At 68.7% G+C, this 18,937-nt stretch overlaps 4 protein-coding genes across 6 annotated transcripts; 2 read left to right on the top strand and 2 right to left on the bottom strand.

Moving 5' to 3' along the window:
* Positions 1-207: 207 nt before the first annotated feature.
* Positions 208-4,202, top strand: CORO1B (coronin 1B). The gene is made up of 11 exons (XM_066187342.1): positions 208-287; positions 1,064-1,266; positions 1,348-1,470; positions 1,547-1,676; positions 1,746-1,927; positions 2,149-2,268; positions 2,343-2,447; positions 2,516-2,661; positions 2,747-2,804; positions 3,116-3,415; positions 3,544-4,202. Exons 2-11 carry the CDS (start codon positions 1,066-1,068, stop codon positions 3,664-3,666), a joined length of 1,488 nt encoding a protein of 495 aa, XP_066043439.1. The 5' UTR covers positions 208-287; positions 1,064-1,065; the 3' UTR covers positions 3,667-4,202.
* Positions 4,203-4,219: 17 nt separating this feature from the next.
* Positions 4,220-5,768, top strand: PTPRCAP (protein tyrosine phosphatase receptor type C associated protein). The gene is made up of 2 exons (XM_066187346.1): positions 4,220-4,391; positions 5,007-5,768. The coding sequence occupies exons 1-2, from the start codon at positions 4,389-4,391 to the stop codon at positions 5,553-5,555; spliced, it is 552 nt and encodes a 183-aa protein (XP_066043443.1). The 5' UTR covers positions 4,220-4,388; the 3' UTR covers positions 5,556-5,768.
* A 181-nt stretch (positions 5,769-5,949) lies between these two features.
* On the bottom strand, positions 5,950-9,844 carry RPS6KB2 (ribosomal protein S6 kinase B2). 2 transcript variants are annotated; one of them, XM_066187343.1, is made up of 15 exons: positions 9,718-9,844; positions 9,075-9,109; positions 8,873-8,993; positions 8,718-8,786; positions 8,506-8,653; positions 8,175-8,232; positions 7,996-8,096; positions 7,831-7,921; positions 7,655-7,745; positions 7,425-7,532; positions 7,271-7,333; positions 7,123-7,200; positions 6,941-7,048; positions 6,756-6,868; positions 5,950-6,377 (listed from the first exon to the last, which is right to left on the bottom strand). In XM_066187343.1, exons 1-15 carry the CDS (start codon positions 9,787-9,789, stop codon positions 6,209-6,211), a joined length of 1,425 nt encoding a protein of 474 aa, XP_066043440.1. In that variant the 5' UTR covers positions 9,790-9,844; the 3' UTR covers positions 5,950-6,208. The 2 variants fall into 2 exon arrangements, with proteins under 2 accessions (XP_066043440.1, XP_066043441.1); XM_066187344.1 differs by having other exon boundaries at positions 6,941-7,045.
* Positions 9,845-10,051: 207 nt separating this feature from the next.
* CARNS1 (carnosine synthase 1) lies at positions 10,052-18,854 on the bottom strand. 2 transcript variants are annotated; one of them, XM_066187341.1, is made up of 10 exons: positions 18,736-18,854; positions 16,961-16,979; positions 16,262-16,493; positions 15,837-15,926; positions 15,070-15,557; positions 14,650-14,830; positions 14,019-14,104; positions 13,514-13,745; positions 13,167-13,438; positions 10,052-13,065 (listed from the first exon to the last, which is right to left on the bottom strand). In XM_066187341.1, the coding sequence occupies exons 2-10, from the start codon at positions 16,961-16,963 to the stop codon at positions 11,839-11,841; spliced, it is 2,811 nt and encodes a 936-aa protein (XP_066043438.1). In that variant the 5' UTR covers positions 16,964-16,979; positions 18,736-18,854; the 3' UTR covers positions 10,052-11,838. The 2 variants fall into 2 exon arrangements, with proteins under 2 accessions (XP_066043438.1, XP_066043437.1); XM_066187340.1 differs by lacking the exon at positions 18,736-18,854 and adding an exon at positions 17,733-18,002.
* Between the last annotated feature and the right edge of the window lie 83 nt (positions 18,855-18,937).

Below are 18,937 nucleotides of genomic sequence, written 5' to 3'. Positions count from 1 at the left end.
ACAGGGGGGCGACACTGGTGGGGGTGACAGCCTGCCAGCAGCACCCCCGCGTCATTCGCTGCCATCGCCCCTATAGCACCCGCCACTGCCACCTCTGTGCCACCCACTGACGCTCTCCGCGGGGACCGGACCCCCCCCCGCTGTCCCGGTCCCCACCCCCGCCGCTCCCCCCGCCCCGGGGCCGCGCACGCGCGGGGCGGCCCCGGTCACTTCCTGCCCCGCCCCCGCCGCCGCCGCCGCTCCCGCCGCCCCCGACACCGGCACCGGCCCCGGGCACCGACCCGCCGGTGAGTGCGGGCACCGGCACCGGACACCGACCCCCGTCCCGACCCGCCGGGCACGGCCCCCGCGGGCCCCCCATCCGCCTTCCCGGGGCAGCCCCGTCCCCGTTCCCTGCAGGGCCACCCCCTGTCCCTGTCCCTGTCCGCATCCCTGTCCCCATACCTAGCGAGGCCACCCCATCCCCTTCCCCGTCCATGTCCCCATCCTCGTCCCTGTCCCCATTCCTGTTCCTGTACCAAGCGTGGCCACCACCGGCCCCATCCCTGACCCCTCCCCCGTCCCCATCCCGGTTCCTGTCCCCATCCTCTTCCCTGTCCTCGTCACTATTCCCGTGCAGAATGAGGCCACTGCCGTCCCCATTCTTGCCCCCCCCCCCCCCATGCCTATCCTTGTCCCCATCCCTTTAGCTGTCCCTGACCCCATAGCCAGCAGGGCCACCCCTGTCACCTGATCTGTTGGAGCTGTCCCTGCCCTCCTTTCCATCCCCATATGCGTTTGCAGGACATGCTTGTCCCTGTCCCCATCCTGAACGGGACACTCCGTGACTCGCTCAGAGCCCCCCATTCCCTGGGTTGCTTCCTGAGTTCCCTTCAGAGAGCCAGCAGGGACAGGGCTGTGTGCCCCAGTTCCTGAGAGTAGCTGAGCCACCCTTTACTGGGGTGGAAGACAGTGACAAACCCAAATCAGGGGACACCCCATTCCCTGGCCACCTCCCTGGTGGCCCCGCCTCCCATTTTGGGGTATCACAGCATGGCTGACCGTGGGCCGGGGCGCTCCCCAGCCATGTCCTTCCGGAAGGTGGTGCGGCAGAGCAAATTCCGGCACGTGTTCGGGCAGCCGGTGAAGACGGACCAGTGCTACGATGACATCCGCGTGTCCCGCGTCACCTGGGACAGCACCTTCTGCGCCGTCAACCCCTCCTTCGTCGCCATCATCGTGGAGGCCAGCGGCGGCGGCGCCTTCCTTGTCCTCCCCCTGCACAAGGTGACAGCAGGGTGGTGACGTGGGGGAAGGGGGGGGTTGTGCTGGTGGGTGACCCCTTTCCTGCTGTCACTTTGTCCCCAGACCGGGCGCATTGACAAGTCGTACCCCACGGTGTGTGGCCACACGGGCCCTGTCCTCGACATTGACTGGTGTCCCCACAACGACTACGTCATCGCCAGCGGCTCCGAGGATTGCACCGTCATGGTGAGGGGTGGCCCAGGATCGTGGAGGGGTGGCAGGGATCACCCCGGTTCGCTCACTGTCCCCTCTGTCCCCTCAGGTGTGGCAGATCCCAGAGAACGGGCTGAGCCAGCCGCTGACGGAGCCGGTGGTGGTCCTGGAGGGCCACTCGAAGCGTGTTGGCATCGTCACCTGGCACCCCACCGCCCGCAACGTCCTGCTCAGTGCGGGTACGGGGGGACGCCGCAGGCACGGGGAGGGGGCCATGTGGCCGAGGTGACCCCTGCCGTGTCCCCCAGGCTGTGACAACGTGGTGCTGATCTGGAACGTGGGCACGGCGGAGGAGCTGTACCGGCTGGACGGGCTGCACCCCGACCTCATCTACAGCGTTAGCTGGAGCCGCGATGGCTCCCGCTTCTGCACCGCCTGCAAGGACAAGAGCGTCCGTGTCATCGACCCCCGCCGCGGCACCGTGGTGGCCGTGAGTGTCCCCACCCCCCCGGGGGACCTGTGTCACCAGGGCACTGCCCTGCACTGGTTCTTGGGGCAAATCCCCTGCTCCCTGCTCTTGTCCCTTGCTGCACCCTGTTGTCCCACCGTGTCCCATGGGTGTCCTTGTCCCCTGGTTCTCCCCACTGTCCCCTGTCCCTCGGTGCCTGTCCCTGGGGTGCTGCGAGCACTGGTGACAGCCGTGCCCCCCAGGAGAAGGAACGGGCACACGAGGGGGCCCGTCCCATGCGCGCCATCTTCCTGGCCGACGGCAAGATCTTCACCACTGGCTTCAGCCGCATGAGCGAGCGGCAGCTGGCGCTGTGGGACACGGTGAGTGGCACCCCGGGGGTCCCCCGGGACCATTTTGGGGACCCCTGTGTGCCTGACATCTCATCCCACCCCAGGAGAACCTGGAGGAGCCCATGGGGCTGCAGGAGCTGGACTCCAGCAACGGGGCTCTGCTGCCCTTCTACGACCCCGACACCAACGTGGTCTATGTCTGCGGCAAGGTAGAGAGACCCCCACCCTGCAGGTGGCCCCACCGGAGCCAGGGACCCCCCTAACAGCGTGTTCCCAGGGGGACTCGAGCATCCGGTACTTTGAGATCACGGAGGAGCCGCCCTACATCCACTTCCTCAACACCTTCACCAGTAAGGAGCCCCAGCGGGGAATGGGCTGGATGCCCAAGCGCGGGCTGGACGTCAGCAAGTGCGAGATCGCCAGGTGGGCACAGGGGACGAGGTGAGGGACCCCCAGTCCCCCACCCCCCCCCCGAAACCTTCCGTGACCTCTTCTGCTCCCCTGGCAGGTTCTACAAGCTGCACGAGCGCAAGTGCGAGCCCATCATCATGACCGTGCCAAGAAAGGTCGGTGGGGATGGGAGCAGGGTGGGGATAGGGGAATGTGGGGTGGCTCAGTCGGGCTGGTGGGGGTCCCCAGGGAGACTGAGAGAGGTCACTGGGCAGGACACGGGGCTATGTGGGGTTCCTGGGCAGGACGTTGTGACTGGGCAAGGGGCCCCTAATCAGGCTGGGTGGGAGTCCCTATGGGATCTGTGTGTGAGGTCCCCGTGCAGGACACGGGAGCAACGGAGGGGTCCCCAGTGAGGCTGTGTCCCCATGGCGTCTCTCTGGGGGTCCCCCTGAGGACGCCACCCCTCTGACGCTGTCGGGGGCAGTCGGACCTGTTCCAGGATGACCTGTACCCGGACACGGCAGGCCCCGAGGCGGCCATGGAGGCCGAGGAGTGGGTGGCAGGGCACACGGCGGGGCCCGTGCTGGTGTCTCTGCGCCAGGCCTATGTCCCCAGCAAGCAGCGGGACCTCAAGGTGAGCCGGCGGTCGCTGCTACATGACAGCCGTGCCACCGCCGCTGCCACCGCCGCCACCGGGGCCACCACGCCGCCCCCCACACCCCCTGCTGCCCCTGCGTCCACTCGCTTCAGTGCCCCCCCGGTGCTCGGCTCCAGCAACGCCACGGTAAGGGGGACAAAAGGGACAAGGGGGAAGGGGACAGAGGGGTGTGGCCGGTGTGGGTGGGGGAGGTGGGTGGGGCCACGGCGGTGGGTGTGTCCCAGGTGGGCGTGGCTGACGGGGCTGTGCCTCAGGGGGGCCGCCTGGAGGAGGTGCTGCAGGAGGTGGCGGCGCTGCGGGCGCTGGTGGCGGAGCAGGGCCAGCGCATCTCCCGCCTGGAGGAGCAGCTCAGCCGCCTCGAGAACGGCCACGTGTAGGGACCCCCTCAGGGACCACCGCCCCAGGGACCACGCCTGCACCCCAGGGACCCCCCTGAACCATCTCGCCCCCCTGGGGTGCCCCCCCTTGCCCCAGTCCAGGCCCTTCTCCCACTGGGGGCTGGCCGCCCCTCTGGCAGCTCCCTGCTTCCCCCCATTGCCTTACTGGGTGCTGCCCCCCCCAAATCATGGACCATTCTCCACCCCTGCCCCCATTCCTCGGGCTGGGGGTTGCTCCTCGGATCAAAGATTACCCCCTGCACCCCCCAATCCCTGTGTGGGGTCTCCCCCTTTTCTGTGGGGCAGGGCATGGTCTGCCTTCCTCAACTGTGAGATATTGTCCCCCCTATATTTTGGGGGCTTTTGCTCCCCTCGTCCTCCTCCTCCTTGTGTCCCCCCTCTCCATTCCAATGCAGGGTCAAAAACTATATTTTCACTCCAAATAAAGGATTTATAAGAAAAGCGATGGTTGCAGGGGCCACCTGGGGGGCGGTGAGAGAGTGGGGGCAGGAAGGCGCAGCAGTCACAGGTGGGAGCTCGGCGCCTTGGCAGGAAGTGGGGGGGCACGCGGTGGCATTTCGGGTTGCAGGGGTGAGGGGGGTGCAGCACTCGGCCTCCCCCCGCTCCGGCACATCCGCTGCGCCGGGGCAGGAAGTTGGGGGTGGCTCCCCCATCTCGGAGCACGCCCGCAGCATCGGGACCCGCTCTGGCTGCACCCGCTGATGGTGAGCACCCCAAGACTGGACAGGATGGGAGACTGGGGGGCTGGAAGCCCGGGGGACTGGGGGACACGCTGGGGAAGTCAGGATCAGGGAACCGGGGTGAGGCTGGGGGGAGTGGGAAGGTAAGGGGAGTGAGGAATGTTTGGGGAGAAGGCTGGGGAATAAGGGGAGCACAGTGGGGTCGGGGGGGAAGGAGGGGGGGGATTTAGGGGAGCTTGGTGGGCTTGGCAGGGGCTCAGGTATTGGGGTGGGGTTGGAGGCTGTGCAGCCACATTGAAGACTGTGAGTGCCGCATTTTGGGGGGCCCTGGGGCTTTGGCAGGGGGTGCTATGGGGCTGCAGCCCTGTGTGCAAGGGTGAGGGATGCTGGGGGGAGCTGTGCAGCCATGTGGGATGGCAGAACCTGGTTCCTCTCCCCCAGCAGCTGCAGGTGCTGCTGCATCCGCCACTCACGGCTTCTGTCCCCGGGGGCCCACCTCCCCCTCCCCGGCCCTTGTCCTCTGCTCCTGTACCTTGCTCCCTGCCCCCGCTGCCCTTCCTCCCGGCCCTTCCCTGCCTTCCAGCTCCGGGAATCCACGTGTCAGGTGCGCGGTGCTGACCCCGCTGCCCTCACCCGCAGGCTGGCCCGCGGTGGCACCCGGTGCTGCTGTTGCTGGTGGGGCCGGCGGCGGCTGGGGACCCCGCAGGGGCCCGGAATGACCGGGCGGTGGCTGCTCTGCTGGGGCTCCTGCTGTGCCTGGCGCTGGGGCTGGCGCTGGCCTGGCACCACCTGTGCCGCCTCTCAGCCGGCCGCTACCACCCCCGGCCCTTGGGCCACCGGGCGCTGGAGCTGCTGCGGGGACAATGGCACCGGCTGTGCTCACCGGAGGACCCCGCCGTGGCCCTCGGCGACGGTGACGGGGAGGTGGCCGTGCGGGATGAGGAGGAAGAGCTGATGCCCTGGAGCTTGGAGCGGCGGCCAGAGCAGGAGGAGGAGGAGGATGAGCAGGAGGAGGATGAGAAGGAGGAGGATGAGGAGGCAGCCGAGGCAGCGCCAGAGGGCAGGGAGAGCCCCCCGAGTGAGGGGGAGGCAAAGGCTGGCAGCGCCGAGGCCCTGCTCAGTGACCTGCACGCCTTCTCAGGGACGGCGGCCTGGGGGGACGTGCGGCCACACGTCACCGCCTTGTGACATCATCGCCCTGACCTCACCACCCTTTGATGTCATCGCCCTGTAATGTCACCTCCCTGTAGTGTCACCACCCTGTTAATGTCACCTCCCTGCAGTGTCACCACCCTGCCAGCAAAGGGACCCCTTCTCTGTCCCCTGCCTGTCCCCAGCTGAGGCTCCTGATTGGCTCCATGGGCCTGAGCACTGACCAATAAAAGACAAGCTCTGCCCAGATGGGGGCGCGGTCTGCAGAGAAGTGGGTGGAGCCAACGGGAACGGAGTGGTAAATGGGCTGGGCCTGAGAAAAAGGGCGGAGCATCGCACAGGGGGTGGAGCCTGGACCCTCCCCTGGTGGGGCAACTCCCCCACCCTCCCAGTGGGACCCCCCCAGCCCCTGCACAGGGACCACCACAGCTTCAGCAAGTCCTTTAATTGGCACACATCCAGCAGCAGGGCCACGCCCCAGGGGGCCGCACCCCAAAAGGCCACGCCCACGGAGGCACATCCTTGGGTTGCCACACCCCTGGGGGTTCTCCCCGTGCCCCCGAACCCAGCGGGCAGGGGGCTGTGCCGGAGGGGGATGAGCCCCCCAGAGCACAAGCAGCACCGTGGAGTCCCCGCCACCCCATGGGGAGCACCAGGCCCCCCCCCAAAGCCCCCCACCCACCCCACCCCTACCTGGGCACCCGCCCGCGGCCCCCCTTCTGCTTCTTGGCCCCCGCTGAGGGTTTGATGGGCAGGGGGGCCGTGCCCTCAGGCGGGGGGGGCTGAGGGGGCCCCAACTCCATGGGGTCGCCTGGGGCCACCGGCTTGAATACCTCGAAGGGGGAGAACTTCACAGGGCTGGGGGGAGACACATGAGGGGGTGAGTGGGGCACCCACAGAGAGCAAGGAAGGGGGTGCAGCCAGTGCCCACACAGCTCTTTCCCCACCCCTGGAGGCACCAACTCCCCACATACTCCATGAACCTCCCCTACTCCTTCTTCTCCCCCTTGGGGCCCACCCTGATTTCCTCACCCCAAAGCACTCCAACCCTACACCCCACTGCCCTCACAGTCTCTCTGTACTCCCAGGATCGGGCAGGTCGAGCCCCCCATTGCACCCCCAGCACTGTCCCCTGTCCCCACCTCGGTGCCCACCCTGAAACCCCCATCCCAAAATGCCTCCATCCCAAAGGCCCCCCACCCCAAAGCACCCCCTGGCCCCACTGTGTCCCGGTACCTGACGGGGGTGCGGGGGCTGCTGTTGAGGCGGCGGGGGGAGCGCACCTTGGGCTGGAAGGAGAATCCCTCCTTGATACTCTCCAGCACAGAAGGGGCCACGTAGGTGAAGCCCTGCGGGTTTGGGGGTGTCAGCAGGGGAGCCTGGGGGTGCCGGGGGCCCCCCCACGGCTGTGCCCCCCCTACCAGGAAGGCCTGGTTGGCGCTCTCGCTGATGGCAGCGTCGTCAGGGCTGTCCACGGGGGTCTGGCGGGTGAAGCGGGTGTCGAACTGGCTCACATCCTCCTCCGACTGCTGCGAGGAACACGGCGGGTGCTCCCACGGGGCCCCCCAAAACATTCCCATCCTCCCCTCCCAGCCCCCCATACCAGGCAGGGTTTGAAGGGGGGGTCCAGCCGGCGCGCCAGCAGGTCCTCCCAGTTGATGTGGCGGAAGAAGGGCTGTTTCTGTGAGGTTTGGGGGTGTCAGGAAGGAGTTGGGGGGTGTCCCCTGGTACCCCCTTGCCCACCCGTGTACCTGCACATCGGCCGCGTCACCGGGGCCCCCCCCAACCCGCTGGCTGGGGTTCCGCTTGAGGAACTGGAAGAGAAATAGGGATAGAGATGGGAATGGGGGGAGGACCCACATAAATAAGGGTGGGGGAAGGTGAGGAAAGTTTTTGTGGGGGCACCTTCTTGAGGAGGTCACGAGCATCGGGCGTCAGGTAGGGTGGCAGCACCAGCTTCCCCTTGAGGATCTTGTCGATGGTCTTCTTGCGGTTCTCAGCGGTGAACGGTGGCTGCAGGAGGCACCGGGGGGCCATGAAGAGCCAGGTGGGCCAGGAAGGCTCAGGGTCAACCCCCCAGGCACCCTGGGAAGCCCCCCAGTTCCCAGGGAGGAAGGAGTAGCAGTGGGACTTGCCGAGCCGGTGAGCATGTCATACATCAGGGCACCCAGGCTCCACCAGTCCACCGCACGGTTGTGCCCACTCCGCACCAGGATCTCGGGGGCCCTGGGGGGTGCAGGGGGGGCCCTGAGCGGATGGGGGGCCAGGACAGACCCCCCCCAAACTCCCCCCAGTGCTGCGTCCACCTCACATGTACTCGATGGTGCCGCAGAAGGTATGGGTGACGGCTCCGTCGTGGATGGACTCCTTGCACAGCCCGAAGTCCGTCAGCTTAATGTGACCTGAGAGACATGGGGGAGGTCAGCACTACCCCTAGAGAATCCCCCAAGCTCCCCAGTTTTCCCCCCAAACCCACCTTGGCTGTTGAGCATGATATTCTCTGGCTTAAGATCCCGGTAGATGATCCCGTGGGAATGCAGGTGACCCAGTGCGAGCGTGATCTCACTCAGGTAGAAACTGCAGCGGGATCGGGGGAGGCTGTCAGTGATGTCGGGGTGCCCACCCCATCCACGCCCACCACCACCACATCCCTACCAGGCAGTGTCCTCCAGGAAGATCCCTTCCCGCTCCAGCTGCATGAAGAGCTCTCCACCTGCACAGAGAGCCAAGAGCGACCCTCCTGAGCCATCCCTGGACCCTCTTTAATCACCCTGGGAACATCTGAGTCACCCTGGGACACCCTGTATCCATCCTTGGACACCCTTAAACCACCCCCGGACCCCCTGAGCCATCACTGGACACCCTCCCTGGACACTGTAGCCACCCCAGGTCATGCTTTAACCATGCCTGAGCCATTCCTGGAACCCCTTGAGCCATCCCTGGGACCCTCTGGAGCAATCCCCAGGACCCCCGACCCATCCCGCACCACTGAGGCACTCCAGGATGAGGTAGAGCTTGCCGCCCGTCTGGAAGGCATAGATGAGGTCAACGATGAAGGGGTGCTTGACAGCCTCCAGGATGTTCCTCTCTGCCCGGGTGTGCGCCGTGTCCTTGGCATTGCAGGCGATCTTGGCCTGGGGGGGAGGCGGTGAGCGTGGGGGGCCCCCAGGGGGGCCGGGGGGGCCGGGGAGGCCCTACCTTCTTCAGGACCTTCATGGCAAAGATCTTCCCCGTGTTGGTGCCCTGCACCTTGCGCACCTGGAACACCTGGAGGGACAGGCAGGGGGGATTGGGGGACACGGTCAGGGAGCACTGAATCCCCCTGGAGTCCCCCGGCCCCGTCGTGTCCCCACCTTGCCGTAGCCACCCTTGCCCAGGACGCGGAGCAGCTCGAAGCAGTGGGGGCCGATGTGCTCGGGGCCATTGTTGACGCTGCTCTCGGAAATCTCAATCTCTTCATAGTGTCCCACCGGCCTGGCGGGAGAGGGGGTGAGCGGGGACAGCCCTCTGCCTGTCCCCTGCCTGCATACCCCCCATAGGATGTCCCCCACTTACTCCAGGCCGTTCCCTCGGGGCTCTAACTCCATCTCCTGCGGGAGGGAACTCGCGGTCAGAGGTGGGCAGAGGGGGAGCAGCGGGCAAGGGACGCATGGCAAGCAGGGGACACAGGGCAGGAAAGGGAGACACGGCAGAGAGAGGACCCACGGCAGGTAGGGCACACATGGCAAGGACGGGAGCCACGGCAGGAGGCAGGACACGGGCACGGCACGGGCAGGACACGGCAGCGCGGGGCGAGGCAGAGCCGAGCCGGCCCAGCCGGATGTTTTGGGGCCGAGGCCGGGCCCTGCCCAGCGGGAGCCGCCCGCTGCCCGCCCAGGATCCGCGGCTGCCCCCGGTGCCCCGGTGCCCCGTCCCCGCGGACAGCCCCGGCTACACCCCTGTCCCGCCACCGGCGGGACCCCTGTCACTGCCCCTGTCGCTGTCCCCCCAAGCCCCTGCCCGCCGCTCCCGGCACCGAGCGGACCCCACGCACCCCCGACACCCCCGGTCCCGCTGTCCTCACCGCGCCCCGGTGCCGCTCGCCGCCTCCACCGCCCGTCCCGCTCCCGCTGCCTCCCGTCCCCGCGGCGCCCCCCGCCCCAGCCGCCGCTGCCGGTCGCAGCCCCGGTGCCCCCCCCGCGCCCCGTTGTCGGCTCACGGCGCCCAGCTCGGGCTCGTCCCCGTCGCTGCCCTCCTCGGTCTCCAGGTCGATGTCGAACACCCCCGCCATGACGGCGCCGTGCCGGGACCCCCGGGGACCCGCCCCGATGGCCACACCCCCAAGGGCGGCCACGCCCTCGCCACGCCCCCATGACACCGCCTTATCGGGACCCCGGGGAACCCGCCACTGCGGCCACGCCCACTGCCCCGCCCCTCCCGCCGGCCACGCCTCTCCCCGCGCGCGGCACCGGGGTGTCCCCTGCTCGGGGGACACGGGAACGGGGGGACCCCGGGGGTGGCGGAGGGAACACGACAGAGGCAGCGCGGCCGCTCACAGCCTTTACTGGGGTCCCCGGCCTCGCCCCGCCCCCGCTGCGCCGCCGTGACGTCAGCGACGCCGCCGTGACGTCAGAGGAGGAGCAGGGAGATAGGGGGACATCCCGCTGACCCCATTCGGAGATCCCGCGGCACGAGTGGGGCTGCCGGGCGCCGGGGTTATTGCTGGGTAACGGGTGATTGTGGGGTCACTGCTGTTATTGTGGGGCTGTGGGGGCTGTGTGTTATTGTAGGGTCTCTGGTGCTATTGCAAGGCCAGGGGCACTACAGGGGCTGTGTGTTATTGTAGGGTCTCTGGTGTTATTGTAGGGTCACTGGTGTTATTGCAGGGTCAGGGGCACTACAGGGACTGGGGTTTATTGGAGGGTTTCAGGCACTAAAGTGGCTGTGTGTTATTGCAGGCTCTCAGGCACTACAGGGGCTCTGTGTCATTGTAGGATCTCTGGTGTTATTGTAGGGTCGTGAGGACTGTAGGATCTGGGTGTTATTGTAGGGTCACTGCTGTTATTCTAGAGTCAGGGGCACTACAGGGGCTCTGTGTTATTGTAGGGTGCCGGTGTTATTGTAGGATCTTGGACATTACAGGGGCTGGGTGTTAGTGTAGAGTCGCTGGTGTTACTGTAGGGCCTCCCCAGTGACAGCCCTATGTCACGTGGGTTCACCACACAAGTCTCTTCTCAGAGGATTTTCTCAGCTGCTCCAGGGAATCCCTGGGTAACCCGTTGTTATTGTAGGGTCTCCCTGTGCAGATCTATTATTGTAGGGTCTCCCCATGCCAGTTTGTTATTGTGGGGTCTCCCCGCCTCAGTCTGTTACTGCGGGGTCTCCCCTTGCTGGTGTGTTACTGTGGGGTCTCCCCACGTTTCTTTGTAATTATGGGATGTCCCATTAATCCTTTGTCATGATGGGGTCTCCCCATAAGGGTTTGTTATTGTAGGGTCTCCCCATGCCAGCAGGTGCCAACCAACCTCAAACTTCACCTGCTGCTCTCATGGGGTGGCCTGGGTGCCTCGGGGGGGTCCTGGCTGCCCCCACCCTGGGGATAGCACGGGGGCAGCAGGGGTCAGTGTCCCCCTGTGTGTCCCAGGCATGGGATCCCTGGCTTCGGGGACAGGGGGCACTGGGCGTAGGGACTGTCAGGACAGGGCAGGGGGGACAGGGGAGAAAAGGGGGAATGTTGGGAAGCAGGGAATGGGGTGCTAGGGCAGGGGGATGGGGTGCTGGGGTAATGGCGGGATGCCAGGGAATAGGGTGCCTGGACTGGGAGAGGGGGAATCTTAGGGTGAGGGGTGTCAGTGTGATTGAAGGATTAAGTGCCAGGGTGGAAGGGGATGCCGGGGAATATGGTGCCAGGACATGGGTGATGCCAGGGATTGGGGTGTCAGAGTAGTGGGGGGTGCCAGGAGACAGGGTTTCGGGATGCCAGGGGATGAGGCACCAGGAAAGTCATGGGATGCCAGGGGACAGAGTGCCAGGTTCATAGGAGGATCCCAGTGGATGTAACGTCAGGATGACAGGGGATGGGCTGCCAGGAGAGTGAGGGGATGCCAAGGGGTGGGACGCCAGGTTGAAGGGGAATGCCAGGCAGTGGAGTGGCAGGGCAGGTGACTGGGATCCAGGGCGGTACAGGGGTGCCCGGACATGGTGTGCCAGGCCAGGGAATGGGCGGACAGCGGGACGGGGTACCAGGGGGATGCCGGGGAGGGGCGGCGGGGTGGCCGGAGGGGGTGCCGGGGTGTGCCGGGGCACCCATTCCCCCGCTCTCCCCGCTGCCTGCCCGGCGCTATTTGAAGTGGGACAAGAAATGCTCCACGGGATATCGCGGGGAGTCGATGCCCAGCCCCTGGCAGAGCCCCAGCAGGCGCTCGCAGGCCTCGGCCAGCGTGGCCCCGGCGCACGCCACGCTCAGCAGCGGCTCCTCGTACTCCCCGGCCCCCTCGGGCTCCTCGAAGAGCCGGTTGAGGCGGACGAGCCCGCGGCCGTGCAGCTCCCGCAGAGCCTCCATGCCCCCGCCGCCCGCCAGGGTCTCGCCGTGCTCTGATCCCAGGCACATCACCCCGGCCAGGTGCGTGCGGGGCGCGGGGCGAGCGGGCAACACCGGCGGCACGCCCAGCGCCACCAGCACGGCGGCCAGCAGCAGGTCGGGGCCGTAGACCTCGCGGATCCAGTCGCGCAGGTAGAAGCCCCCCATGCGGGGGTTGATCTCCAGCAGGCGCGGCCCCGCCGGCCCCAGCTTCAGCTCCACGTTGAAGACGCCGTCGCGCAGCCCGCACGCCCGGCAGCATTCCAGCGCCGCCCGCACCAGCTGCGCCTGCCGGTCGGCGGGCAGGCAGGAGGGCAGGCAGGCCGCCGTCTCCAGGAAGGCGGGGACACGCGTGGGGCCGTTGTCCGACACCCACGCGCCCAGCAGCCGCCCCTCGAAGACCACCAGGTCCACGTCGTGCTCGGTGCCCGGCACGTACTCCATGAGCAGCATGGCGTTGCCCCAGCCCAGCCCGATGCCCGGGTGGTCGGCGTCGTCGCGCAGGTCCCTCCAGAGCCGGGCGGCGTGAGCGTGGCACTGCCCGGCGTTCTCCACCAGCCGCACGCCCACGCCGCCCGCGCCGAACTCCAGCTTGGCCACGGCGGGGAAGGGCACGGCGGCGGCCGCCCGCTCCACGTCGCCGTGGCTCTGCAGGCGGCGGCAGGGCACGGCGAAGGCGGCGGGCGGCGGGCGGCCGCGGCGGCAGCGCTGCAGGTGCCGGTGCGTGCGGCTCTTCTGCTTGGCCACCCGCACGGCGGCGGGCGCGGGGCCACGGAGCCCCAGCCCCTGGCACACCAGGGCCGCCAGCACCACGCAGTCGTCCCAGTAGGAGAGGCAGGCTTGGGGCCGCAGCCCCCGGGAACGCAGCAGCTCCAGCACCCGCTCCGCGTGCTCCTCGTCCCGCCGGTGCTCCCGGCTGTCGTAGGGCAGGAAGGTCTGCACCAGCCCCGCCGCGAAGTGCTCCGGGTCCGACTCCACCAGGTGGATCTGCGGCCCCAGAGAGGCGTCACCGGGGGACAGCCGGTCCTGGCACCGCGGCTGTGCCTCCCCCCGCCGCCCTGAGCCCGCTGGCGGACCGAGCCCCTCACCCGCAGCCCGTAGTCGCGGGCCGCTTCCCACACGAAGCTCTTGCTGACGCCCCCGGCCCCGATGAGCAGAATGTCCTTGCCCTCGACCAGGTGGCACTGCGCCCGGTGCAGCATGGCCTCGGCCAGCAGCCGCGGCAGGTCCCCGCGGGGCTCGCCCACGCCGCGCCCCATGGCCTCGGCCAGCACGCAGGTCTCCAGGCACCGCTGGCTGTTGGTGGCCAGGGCCACCAGCTCCAGCGCGTCATCCACGCACGCCAGCAGGAAGTCCACACCTGGGGACGATGACACCGCGCTCAGCACCGCGGGGTGACCGCGGGCGCCGGCGGTGTCACCCGCACCGCGCTCACCCAGGATGTCGGTGTGGGCCCGGGTGCCACCGCGCTGCTGCGGGCTCAGCTCCGCTTCGGTGGCCAGGAGGGCGGCCATGGCGGCCTCGGTGGCCTCCCGCAGCCGCGTGGCCAGCGCCTGCCGCTGGCTGGGGGCCACCACCCCCCACTGCTGCAGGCTGGAGTCCAGGCCCTGGGGTAGCGCCGCGCCGTGACGCACCGGGCTCTCCGCACGTCCCACGGCGCAGGCCACCTGTGGGGACACCCACAGTGTGTGTGAGGACACCGGCTGCCACCAGGGCATAGGGACGTGGGGTGACACGTTGACCCAAGGCATGGATGCGGATGGCCACCACACTTAGGGACACCCGGGGCCACCAGGGCATGGCAAACAGATTACCACAGTCTGGGGACACAGACTGCCACCATAGCTTGGGGACATACAAGGCCACCAGGACATGGGGACATGGACAGGCATCATCGCTGGGGACACGCAGAGCCACCAGGGTGTGGGGTCATACTGTACCTGGCAGAGCTGGGGCCGGTCCCCCCAGGACCTGCAGACGAGGGTGCAGATGCGCAGGGCCATGGGCAGCCGCGGGGCTGGGCTGCCTGGGGGGCAAGGGACAGGGCAGGCACGGCCGCCACGTGGGGACGGGGCGGCCCTGCCCGACCTCCCCCTCCTCTGGGGGCTTTTGGGACTCCGTGTGGCACCACGGTGGCCCCGGCCAAGCCCAGCCCCACGGAGTGAAGGGTACAGCATGGCCACTGTCATCCTCAGCCCCGCGGGACTGTCAGGAGTCAAAGGGGGTCACCCCAACACCCTACCCTACCCCAGGGGACCGTGGGGGTCCAGGGTGACTTTCCCCCCCACCAGAGGGGAAAATGGGGTGACCTTCCCCACCTCTCCCCATGGGTCTGTGGGGGTCCGACGTGGCAAACTGTCCCCCAACCCTAACCCAGGGGACTGTGGACATCCGGGGTGACCCTCATGCCCTCCCCCAGGACCCCAGTAATTTGGGCACCCCGATGGCCCCCACCCACATGCCCCAGGGGACAGACATGTGGCCGGCACAGCTGCAGGGAGACCCGTGGGACCCCGGGGGACTCTTCCCCCCCATCCCAGGGTGGTGGGCGCCCGAGGGCGGGGGCCTTACGTGGGGGGGGCACGGGCAGGCGGGCGGTGGGCACCATGGCCTCCAGCAGGACGCTGTCCTCCTCCGTCAGCCCCCGGAGCCGGGCACCCACCGCCTGCGCCACCGCCGCCCCCTCCTCCTTCCTGTGGGTGCTGCGGGTGCCTGTCCCCCACCACCGCCACCCCGCCGGCCGCACCACCACCTGCGTGCACCTCCGTGTCACCCCGCGCCACCTGGTGCCACCCCAACAGCCAGCCCGCCACCTGCGCGCAGCCCTGCGTCACCCTGTGCCACCCTGCCACCTGCACACATCCCTGTCACCCCATGCCCCCCAGTGCCACCTGGTTGCCACCCTAACAGCCGCCCCACCACCTGCGTGCACCCCCGTGCCTCTCCGTGCCCCCCAGTGCCACCAACACCGCCCGCCCCTCCCGTGCCCACCTGGCCGTAGGGCTCCATGGCGGCGCCCCCCAGGAAGGCGCCCACCTCCTCCTGCACCAGGCTCTGCTGGTCCTGGGGGTCCTCCAGCCGCACCAGCCTCACCCCGGGGGCCGTGGGCTCGGCGGGAAGGTCCCCCCTGGCCCCCAGGACAAAGGCCAGGGTGGGGGGCACGGGCAGGTTGGCGTGAGCCGCCAACACCCAGCGGGCCACCAGCGTGTCCTCGAGGCGGTGGGCGAGCGGGACCGAGCCCCCCGTGGGGCAGTCGAGGTCACGGGCCAGCTCGCCCATCCAGCCGCCCTCGGGGTCCCCCGGCGCGAAGGTGCCCGTCACGTAGTTGGCGCGGCGGGGGGGCACGAATGTCTCCAGGGCGCTGTGCCCCCCCACCTTGAAGGAGACGCCCCGGGAGAGCAGCAGGGACCAGGCGCCCGGGGACGTCTCCGATGGCACTCGGCTGGCCCAGGTGGGGGACAGGCACAGCACCATGGCACCTGCGGTTGGGCAGGGGGGTGGGCGGTGGGTGCCCCTCACCCCCTGCCCCAAACCGCCCCCCATGGGGGTGGTGCTGCGAGGGGAAGGGGGAAGGGCGGGCATCTGCTGCTGAACTGGTGTGGATTGGGATTAATGGGGCACGGGGGGCTGCTTCCACCCTTCTCCCCTGCCTCAGTTTCCCTCACAGTCCTGGTCAGGCAGCACAGGTGGGTGTGGTGACGCCTGCTGTTGGCTCAGGAGTGTCTCGTGCGGGGTGGGGACAGAGGGACCGCACCCACCTGGGCAGCGGGTGCCACCCTCCAGCAGCACAGGCAGGAAAGGGGTGGGGGAGCCCAGGATGCAAACGGTCATGTCCAGCGGGCCAAATCCTGCCAGGAAGGGAAGGGTTAACAGCCCCGGGATGGGGACCCTGGCGCCACCCTGCCCCTGGCACCCCAGGGCGGTTGGGAGCCCTCAGACTCCCCGTGTCCCTAGCCTGATGCCATATCCCCATTGCCACCCTTATCCGTGCCACCCCCCCAGCCTGGCACTGTGCCCACATCACTGTCCCTGCCACCCCCGCGTCCCAAGCCTGGCACCGAGCCCATAACACTGTCCCTGCCACCCCCGCGTCCCAAGCCTGGCATCATTCCCCCATCAGCACCCCAGTCCCTGCCACCCCCGTGTTCCAGCCTGGCACCGTGCCACCCCCCGTGTCCCCAACCCGTGCGGGGCTCCGCGGAGCAGTCCAGCGTGGGGGGCAGCCCCTCCTGGCACAGGGCGCTCTGGAGCCGCTCGTAGGCGTGTGTGGCACACTCGGGGTCCCCACTGTGCCCGGGCGCATCGCCATCGGGGGCCTCATCCTCCAGCCAGCCCGGGCACAGCGCCTCGGGCCCTGCCCACTCCTGCTCCTCCGGGCTGGGCACCCGCTCCGGGCTCGGCTGGGACGTCGAGAGCTGCGGGAGCAGGGACAGGGCTGACACGGGGCTGGCACGGGGGTAAGGGGGTGGTATGGGGCTGGAGTGGGGTTAAGGGGCTGTCGCGGGGCTGTCACGGGTCTGGCACGGAGCTGGCATGTGGACAGACCTCGGGTGGGCATGGGGGACGTGGGGCAGACACGGGGGGGCTGGCACAGGACAGAGGGGCACCTGGCGCCGCTGCCCGCCCGTGGGATGGGGGCGTCAGGGTGCTGGGGGGCTACGGGCGCCGGGCACGGCGCCACCGCCTCTGGGACTGCGGGGCAGTGCCAGCCGCCGGGGCCGCCAGCTCCCGGACAAAGCGTCCCCTTGTCCCCGCGGGGTCACGCGGCGGGTGGGCACAGCGCGCCAATCTGCCCGCTGCCCAGCGCCAGTGCCCGGCACCGCCGGGATCCCGGGATGGGGCACCCACCTCCGCCCGGACCCCCCACCCGGGGGCCACTCACCATCCTGGTGACAGAGGGGCTGAAAAAGAAGGACAGGCAGAGTCAGCGCGGCTCCCTGGGGACCTGCCACTCCTCCCCGGCCACCCCCAGCCGGTTCTGGGAGCCCCAGTCCCAGCTCCCGTGGGGGGCCCGTCCTACAGCACCCACCAGAACCCGGCACACTCCCTGGGCACACCTCAGTGCCAGCTCCAGTGTCCTCGTGTTGTTCCCTCAGCACTAGTCCCAGTGTCCACAGACTGACCCCTCGGTGCCAGTCCCTGTGGCCCTAGCTTGTCCCCTCGTTGACAGGTCTGGTGGCCCCAGATTGACCCGTCGGTGCCAGTCACGGTGGCCTCAGGTTGCCCCCACGGTGCCAGCCCCGGTGGCCCCGGCACCTCCGGCTTAGTGTAATCCCGTGCCTGCTCAGCACAGCCGGGGGCACCTCCCCATCCCGGGGGTGCCATGGTGCCCTGGGGGTGCAGACCCAGTGACCGGGGTGTCCCCACCCTCCCTGGGTGCCCTCGCTCCCAGCAGCTGAAAACTGAGGGAAACTGAGGCACGGAGATGAGCGGTGCCCGCTGGCAGCCAGGGTGTCTCTAAGCCCGGCACCCGGTGACAGGGTTAGGGGGCACACGGCTCGGTGCCGTGGCACAAGGACACCCCAAAACTCAGTCACGGGAGTCCTTCAAGGTCCGCGCCCTCCCCCAGCCTCGGGACCACCCTGTCGCCCTCCATCCCCAGCTGGGAGGTGGTGCTGCTGTCCCCAAGCTGGGACAGTTTTGTCGCCCGGTACCTTGGGGTGGGAGCCGTGGCCTGAGAGCGCGCAGGGGATGAGGGCTCGGGGACGCCTGGCACAGGGGACACCGGCCGGTCTGGCCTTTAAACCCCCCCGCGCCACCCCGGGGTGCCAACCCCCGGCCCCGTGCCCCGGATTAGGCGACACAGAGCCCCATTGTCCCCTCTGCCACCTCGCGCCAGGCTCTGGCACCCCTGTTCGTTTCCCTGTCCCCGCCACTAGCGAGCTGCCTCAGCGGGACCCGGGGGCTGGCTCAGCCTGACGGGGTTCTTCTGTCCCCCTGTCCTGCGTCCCCAGGCGGGGCACGCCCTTCGTCCTCCCCCCCGCCCTGTCCCCCTGTCACCAGCGTGGCGGAGCTGCCAGCCCGCACGTCCCCCGGCTTAGTTCCAGCTGCCCGCGGCGTCACTGTCACTGTCACCGTCACCGCCACCGGCAGGCACGGGGCCACCAGCGCGGCTGCCGCGCCGCAGGGTCCTGCACGCGCTGTCACCCGCTCCCTGTCATCCGCGCCACCCCCTGCAGCCTGTCACTCTCATTGTCACCTGAACTGTCACGTGCACCCTGTCACCCGCAACCCATCGCACACTGTCACCTGCACCGTCGCCAGAGTCTTGTCACCTGCACCTGTCACCCACACCCTGTCACACACATCGTCACCCATGCCATCACTCTCACTGTGACACTGCACCATCACCAGCACCCTGTCACCTGCGCTGTCACCTGCATCTGTCACCCACAACTTGTCATGCACATCACATACCTGTCACCTGTACCCTGTCACCCGCACTGTCACCCAGACCACAAAACCTACACCGTGCCACTGCACTGTCACGTGCATCCTGTCACCCACACCGTGCCGTGAACATCATCACCCACCTGTCACCTGCACCCTGTCACAGGTGTGCGCACACCCCCCGACCCCCATCCGGCTGCTCCCGGCCCCCCGGCACCAGCACCCCCCAAAACCGCCCACATCCTCCCCGCTGCTGCCAGCACCCACCGGCGGTGCCGGTGTCGGTGCCGGTGTCTGTCGGTGTCGGTCTGTCCTGGTGTTGTCGCACCCGGCAGCGGCTCTGCCTGCTCCGGTCCCGGCGGTGGCGGCGGCGCCGTGTCCTGTTCAGGCGGGGCGGGGCGGGGCGGGACCGGTGGCACCGGGGGGACCGGGACACCGAAGGGGGTGGCAGGACGAAGGAGGCAGCGGG

The sequence above is a fragment of the Chamaea fasciata genome, unplaced genomic scaffold (assembly GCF_029207755.1).
Source record: "Chamaea fasciata isolate MVZ Bird 193981 ecotype frontalis unplaced genomic scaffold, bChaFas1.0.hap1 SCAF_7, whole genome shotgun sequence".
In the NCBI taxonomy this organism is placed as follows: Eukaryota; Metazoa; Chordata; class Aves; order Passeriformes; family Sylviidae; genus Chamaea; species Chamaea fasciata.
The sequence above is the reverse complement of the archived record's forward strand: the minus strand, read 5'-3'. Positions and strand labels throughout refer to the sequence as shown.

Bases quoted from the DNA above. Each gene is read 5' to 3' on its own strand.
- RPS6KB2 (XM_066187343.1), bottom strand. From the start codon at position 9,789: ATGGCGGGGGTGTTCGACATCGACCTGGAGACCGAGGAGGGCAGCGAC. The intron at 8,787-8,872 runs GTGGGGACACGA...CTGTCCCTCCAG, and splicing joins GCAAGGGTGGCTACGGCAAG to GTGTTCCAGGTGCGCAAGGT. The intron at 7,049-7,122 runs GTATGGGGGGCT...TGTTCCTCGCAG, and splicing joins CCCCCTTCAAACCCTGCCTG to CAGTCGGAGGAGGATGTGAG.
- CARNS1 (XM_066187341.1), bottom strand. The intron at 15,558-15,836 runs GTGGGTGCGGTC...GCCCAACCGCAG, and splicing joins GGGTGGCACCCGCTGCCCAG to GTGCCATGGTGCTGTGCCTG. The intron at 14,105-14,649 runs GTAAGGCCCCCG...CTTGCCCCCCAG, and splicing joins CCTGCCCGTGCCCCCCCCAC to GCAGCCCAGCCCCGCGGCTG.
- CORO1B (XM_066187342.1), top strand. From the start codon at position 1,066: ATGTCCTTCCGGAAGGTGGTGCGGCAGAGCAAATTCCGGCACGTGTTC. The intron at 2,448-2,515 runs GTAGAGAGACCC...GCGTGTTCCCAG, and splicing joins TGGTCTATGTCTGCGGCAAG to GGGGACTCGAGCATCCGGTA. The intron at 3,416-3,543 runs GTAAGGGGGACA...GCTGTGCCTCAG, and splicing joins TCGGCTCCAGCAACGCCACG to GGGGGCCGCCTGGAGGAGGT.